At 57.4% G+C, this 6,655-nt stretch overlaps 1 protein-coding gene across 1 annotated transcript; it reads right to left on the bottom strand.

The window, feature by feature from the left end:
- Positions 1–4,367: 4,367 nt before the first annotated feature.
- Positions 4,368–5,428, bottom strand: LOC143696390 (uncharacterized). The gene is made up of 3 exons (XM_077192524.1): positions 5,308–5,428; positions 5,018–5,093; positions 4,368–4,831 (listed from the first exon to the last, which is right to left on the bottom strand). Exons 2-3 carry the CDS (start codon positions 5,037–5,039, stop codon positions 4,368–4,370), a joined length of 486 nt encoding a protein of 161 aa, XP_077048639.1. The 5' UTR covers positions 5,040–5,093; positions 5,308–5,428.
- Positions 5,429–6,655: the final 1,227 nt, after the last annotated feature.

Raw genomic sequence — 6,655 nt, forward strand, 5'->3', positions numbered from 1 at the left:
TTGTTTTCTTCTTTTTGTGTAGTCTTAGGGATAGGCCAGTAGTTTGGGTTCCTTATGTTGAGCTGTTGAGCAGCGATGTAAATGAGATTTGTTATTGTATGTAGCTAACAAATATTGTGCAGAGATCTGGAAGAATCTGCTGTGCTTTCCCCATGAGCACTTGAAAGTGAAAAATGGAAGTTTGTACTGCCCACTTCTGGACTCAAACAGTAACTAATCAACTAGAGCCTTGGTATTTCCTAGGGACATGAATCCATGGGATATCACATAATTCTCCTGATCCCGTGAGTGTGTCCTGTGAGGTGCTGTGTAAATCACCTGAAAAAGTACAAAAATATTGCCAGCAACACTGCAGAAAGCTTGCAGGAAATGCAAGCAGCAGGGAAGGGTGTAAAATCCCATCTGCCCGTTTCTGTGCCTGATTTTATTTATGGGCTGAGGGTGCCCTGCTTGCTGCCATGGCCACAGTGCACAGCTCCATCTCTCCTGTCTCCTTCTCTGGCCTCAGGCCCAGTTCCTTGGAGCACCCCATGGGGGAGAATCCAGGCAGTGAAAGAGACAAAGAGCCCAAACTCCTGGGCTCAGACTCAGACAGGTCCATGGGGGAAGGAAAAGCTGTGCAAGGAAGCAGAACCAGGAATTCATTCCCTGCTTCCCACGGGCAGGTGGGTGTTCATCCGTGCCCAGGTGAGCAGGGCTCCAGCCCAGGCAATGGTGACCTGGGGACACAAATGCCATCACTGCCAGCATCCCCCCCCTTCTGCTTCTTCCCCCTCTTTCCAGACTGATTCTTCTTCCACATGGTCTGGGAATGCCCTGGGGTCAAGTCAGGTCACTGTCCCAGCTGTGTCTCTGCCCCTTTCTGGTGCTCCCCAAGCCCTCGCTGCCAGGGCAGGATGAGGAACAGGAAAGGCCTCGGCTCTGGGCAGGAACAAAACCCTCCTGGAACCTTCCCTCTGTTTCCAGGCCAAATCCAAGCCCTGCCCCAGAGAAGCCCCTGGAAGGAAGTTCAGTCTCCCCAGCCCAAAGCAGTCCCCAGTGCCCATCCCCAGCACCAGGCACTGCCTTCCCCAGGGCGTCTCCTCTAGGAAAGGGATGGCTCAGCGAGCACCAGGCCGATGGCGATTGCAGCTCGGGGGAAAACAGGCAGGAGGGGATCCCTGCTTGGAGTTCCAGGGGTGCTTTATGGGCCAACACACCCGAGGGGTCCAGGCACCAAGAACCAAGAACAAAGCAGGGTCCAGGCTTTTATATGGGACAAGGGAGGGGGAGCTTTGGTGTCGCCATGATATTTTCTGAAACTGAGAAGCTGAGAAGCCTCACAGCAAAAGAAAAACAAGAATTATCTACTGCTGTGGAATGCAACAGGTGCATCTTTGATTGGTCCATGTTGGTTGTTTCTAATTAATGGCCAATCACAGTCAGCTGGCTCGGACTCTCGGAGAGTCATGAGCTTTTGTTATCATTCTTTTCTATTCCTGCTTGCCTTCTGATGAAATCCTCTCTTCAATTCTTTTAGTATAGTTTTAATATATAATTTTCTTTTAAGATAACATATATCATCAATAATAAATCAGCCTTCTGAAACATGGAGTCAAGATTCTCGTCTCTTCCCTCGTCCTGGGATCCCTGCAAACACCAGCGCACTTTGGGCCTGAGGGCCAATGGGCAGAGGGAACAAGGGTGGTGCAAAGGCGGGACAAAAGGGCAACAACCAACTGGGATTCAGGGGAGGAGCTGCAGGCAACGGGAACCAATAGGAAAGCGGGAGTGGGGAACATTCTAGAACTGGGGAGGAGAACAAGGATGATGTAACTTGGGTCATCAACATGTAAGGGACACGATGCCACCAGGACACACACCAGGGGACAATGTCACCACACCTGTGGGGACGCTGCCACCAGGACGCCTCCAGTGACACCCAGCATGGGCCCACATGGCCCCTGTGGGTGACACTGACCCTTGCCCTGTCCCCAGGGGCGGTTGGGGTCCCCTGAGCGCGGTGGCCCTGGGACACCCTGGTGGCTGTCACTCTCTCCTGGGCCACTTGTCACCAGCTGAACAAGTTCCCATCCTGCCCTGGTGGGTGGTGACATTCGGCTGGGACACCACAATGGTGGCAGGGGGGACGTGGTGGCAGGAACTGCATCAGGCAGCGCCATGGCTGAGATGAAGGTGCTGGGGCACTGTGGTGGCACAGGTGGTGGCCTTGATGCTGTCCCAGTTCATGTCCCCATCCACGTTCATGTCCTCCCATGTCACCATCCATGGCTGTGTCCCCCCATGTCCCTGTCCATGGCCACTTCCAACTCAGGTCCCCACCCAGGGCTGTGTCCCCACGTGTGCCCATCCAAGCCTTAGTTCAATGTCTTGATTTTTACCCCAATTTCAGGGCTTTCAAAGGTATGAACAGAAACCTTTGTGTTTGAAGGCAAAACCAAAAGGATTTATGGGTCCCTGCCAGAAGAGCATCCATGTGCTTGGGTGGGTGAGAAGAACCTTTTTTGGAGGGGTTTCCACCCCACTGTCTCCAAAATCATAGGGTTTTGCCTCAGTCTGACCCGATTTGGTTGTAGAAGATGCCTGTGGGGCAGAGAGAATTAAAATGATGGATTGGTATTGGAGAAGACCTCCAAGGCCATCCAGTGTTACTTGATGCCACCAGGAAGACGCAAGAAGTGAGATTTTTCTGGGGTCAGAAGTCGACAAATCTGCTCCATGTCGCTATAGGACATGAAACAACACGAGCGCACACACCACTGTTCTCAAGGGGAAAAAAAGGGAAGTTTATTTCCTGACTCCAACATTTATAGTTTTCCGAAAGTGACAGTGGATTGGAGGGTGACAGTGCCACCTCTCCAATGACACTGGACAAACCAACAGTCCATCAGATTTCTTCTCCTCCATAAAAGAATGCAAAACAATAAGTTATTTACAGGAAGTATGTGAGAAAGTTTGCTACAAGAATGTAAACATCAGAAGGCTTAGAAAAATCTTCAAAGGTCAGGGCGACAGCTCTCCACAATGGATTTCTGATGTTGGTCTGTGGGTGTGTCCAGGTGCTCACGGAGAGCCAGGAGCCAGCCAGGTGTCTTCCTAACACAAATCAGCAGCACCACGGATCACCAGGGCTCTGCCCAACGGGGTCACTGGGGATCATCCAGTGCTGATCCTCCAATGAGGGATGGAGCTGTGGAGCTGGAGCAGCACACAAAGCTCTTCCCGCCCTGGGAGCACTCCCACAGCTTCCCTCAGTGCTGGATGAAGCGGTCCAGCTGGAGAAAGATTGATTGATTGTCCTTCTCGGACGTCCCGGCCGGCTGTCCAGCACCGCTAGCAGTAGGGGGGCACTATCCCGATCTCCGTGGTTCGGGACAGCACCTAAGGCAAACGCTCTGTGCCGTGACAGCAGTGTTACCTTGTGGCAGGATGTGGCTTGGCTTATGGCTACAGTCAGCAGAAATGAGAGAGCGCTCTCCAGCTGTGGTGAATCCAGGTTTATTGGGTCCCAGGGGAAACCGACAACCGAAGAGAGCCAGGGGGAAGTTGCAACAGCTCATAAGGAGGGAGGGACACAGGGGAGGAGTCAGTCCTTGGACGAATAGGGTTTCAGAGGGAAGTGGGATACAAAAGATTGACTTAGGGAAAACCCCAATGGGGATAACTTGAGGGTGGGGCCCCGGCCCCTGAGCCAATCACTCGACGCTCCAGCTGAAAGTTTCTAGAGAGTTCTAGAGAGAAGGGTGGGAGCGCCAAGTGACGGACAGGGCACCGGGGAGGGATTTGAGAAAGGGTACATTAATCTCCAAGGCAACTGGGGAGGAGTTGGGATAACTGGCAGCATAAAGGAGGAAAGGGAGAACCAGGGCAGAACCATTGCATGATAGGGGGAACAGAACAGTCCAACTTATACAGACAACACAACAGCTGGATGCATTGGTGTTGGGTCAAGGCTGACCTCTGGGAGAAGCTCTTCCCACACCAGGCACACTCATAGGGCCTCTCCCCGCTGTGGATGCGCTGGTGGGCACTCAGGTGGGCGCTCGTCCTGAAGCTCTTCCCACACTCCCCACACTCGTAGGGCCGTTCCCCCCGTGTGGCTCCTCTGGTGGGCAGTCACTTCATAGCTGGTCTTGAAGCTCTTCCCACACCTGGGACACTCGTAGGGCCTCTCCCCGGAGTGGATGAGCTGGTGCCTGAGGAGGCTGCACTTGTCCCTGAAGCCCTTCCCGCAGTCGGGGCAGCGGAAGGGCCTCTCCTCTGTGTGAGTGCGCTGGTGATGGAGGAGATTGGAGCTGATCTGAAACCTCTTGCTGCATTCATCACACTTGTAGGGCCGTTCCCCGTGTGGCTCCTCTGGTGGAAAATCAGGCTGGATCTGGCTCTGAAGCTCTTCCCACACTCAGGACATCCGTAGGGCCTCTCCTGGTGTGGACGCGCTGGTGGCAGATCAGGTTGGAGTTGTGGCTGAAGCTCTTCCCACACTGCCCACACTCATAGGGCCTCTCCCTGGTGTGGATTCCCATGTGGGAGTTCAGGCGGGAGCTCCACCTGAAGCTCTCCCCACATTCCGAGCACTTGTGGGGCTTCTCCCCATCCTGAAGCGGCTCAGGGACGCCCAACTCTGACCTGTGGTCACCTTCCCGGCCCAAGGTGGGTCTTTCCTCCTCGGATCCCCGTGATCTGCGTTTGCAGCCCCTCCTTGTGTGGGATCTCCGGGACTTTTCCTCCCCGTTGGATTGCTGTGCCCTGGAGCCACTCCAAACGGCCTCAGCCACCAGGTTCTGCTGTGGGGATTTGTCCTCCCTGCTCTCCATGCTCAGCTCCTTCCCTGGGGGAGGAAGGACAAGGAGAGGATGGGATTTGCCTCCGTGCCACAGGGAAGGGGAAGGAGATCCCCCCAGTGCATCCCTGGCTGGACAGCATCAGCAGTGGGGCTGTCCTGCAGCCGGGGGCCGTGCTGGGCTGGGAGATGGAGCAGGACAGAGGGGGAAAGGGGCACTGACTTCCTCCTCACCTGCCTGGGTGTCCTGGGGCATCTTCTTCCTCCTCGCAGCCTCCTCCTCCTGGCCAAGGTTTGGGAATGGGAAATCCTGGTTTGGGGGGCAAAACAAGGGCTGAGCGTGTTGGGTTTGATGGTCCCGGTGCCCAAGTGCAGCTGGAGAAGTCAGCGCCCCTTTCAGCCTCGGGGTCCCGGACCCCGCTCATCCCCAGCCTCCCCCACCCCTCCAGGCTGCCGGGGGTCCCTCTGCACCGGGATCGCCCCTCTCCGCCATGGATTTGGGGCGACTCCCCCTCCCCGCTCACCTGCGGCTTCCGGAGGGGGCGGAACCGGGGCAGCCGCGGCCCGAGCGGGGGAACCGCGTGGGGTTGGTGCTGCGGCTCCTCCTCCCGCTGCTCCTCTTCCTCCTCCTCTGGCCCTCCTCTTCCTCTTCTTCCCGCTCCTCCCTCTCTCTTTCCCTTTCCTTTTCCTCCTCCTCTGTCCCTGCTCTCCCTCCCGCTCCTCCTCCGCTCCCAGCCCGGCCCGGGCAGTGCCGGCACCCAAAAGCAGCCGCGCTCTGCCCTGGGGGGGTTCCAAAGCGGCCCCGCCACGCCCGGCACTGGGAGCGATACTGGGAGCACTGGGAACGATGGTGAGAGCAGCGGGCGGGAACTGGGAGCGCTCTCCCTGCCGGTCCCGCTCTTACTGGGAGCACTGGGAACGATGGTGAGAGCAGCGGGCGGGAACTGGGAGCGCTCTCCCTGCCGGTCCCGCTCTTACTGGGAGCACTGGGAACGATGGTGAGAGCAGAGGGCGGGAACTGGGAGCGCTCTCCCTGCCGGTCCCGCTCTTACTGGGAGCACTGGGAACGATGGTGAGAGCAGCGGGCGGGAACTGGGAGCGCTCTCCCTGCCGGTCCCGCTCTTACTGGGAGCACTGGGAGGGAACTGGGAGCAAACAGCGCCCGGACGCGGCTGCAGCCGGCGGGGGCGGGGCCTAGTCTGAGGGCGTGGTTATGCAAATCCGGGAGCGTTTGCGCGCTGGGATTGGTGGGCGGGAGCAGGGCGGGATTTGCACGGTCACGTGAGGGCCGAGGGGGGCCGGAGCGATGGCGACGGCGTCAGGGGAGAGGGAACCGGGAATGGGAATGGGGACAGGGAATGGGGAATGGGGACGGGTAATGGGGACAGGGGAATGGGAATGGGGGATGGGGAATGGGGACAGGGAATGGAAATGGGGAATGGGGACAGGGAATGGGAATGGGGAATGGGAATGGGGACAGGGAATGGGGGATGGGGACAGGGAATGGGGGATGGGGACGGGGAAGGGGAATGGGGGTGGGAGATGGGGAATGGGGAGTAGGAATGGGAATGGGAATGGGAACGGGGACAGGGACAGGGAATGGGGGATGGGGATAGGGAATGGGAATGGGGACAGGGAATGGGGAATGGGGACAGGGAATGGGGTCCATACTGGGAATTGAGCAGGACGGGACTGGGAGTGGGGTGACACGGGAATGGGCGGAGGAAAGGGGAGTGACAGCAGGGAGGGGGGTATCCGCTACAGGGGACACCAGGAAGCGGGACAAGGGGACACAGGGACAGTTCCAGGCCAGGAGGTCCTTGATCAGCAGCCCCAGAATCTCCACCAGCATCTTCCAAAGCACCCGGAGCC

This window comes from Agelaius phoeniceus, chromosome 34 (assembly GCF_051311805.1).
Source record: "Agelaius phoeniceus isolate bAgePho1 chromosome 34, bAgePho1.hap1, whole genome shotgun sequence".
NCBI lineage: Eukaryota > Metazoa > Chordata > Aves > Passeriformes > Icteridae > Agelaius > Agelaius phoeniceus.

Coding starts and splice junctions, on each gene's coding strand:
- LOC143696390 (XM_077192524.1), bottom strand. CDS start 5,039: ATGCCCCAGGACACCCAGGCAG. Junction 4,832..5,017: donor GCCCCAGGACACCCAGGCAG/GTGAGGAGGAAG, acceptor TTCCTCCCCCAG/GGAAGGAGCTGAGCATGGAG.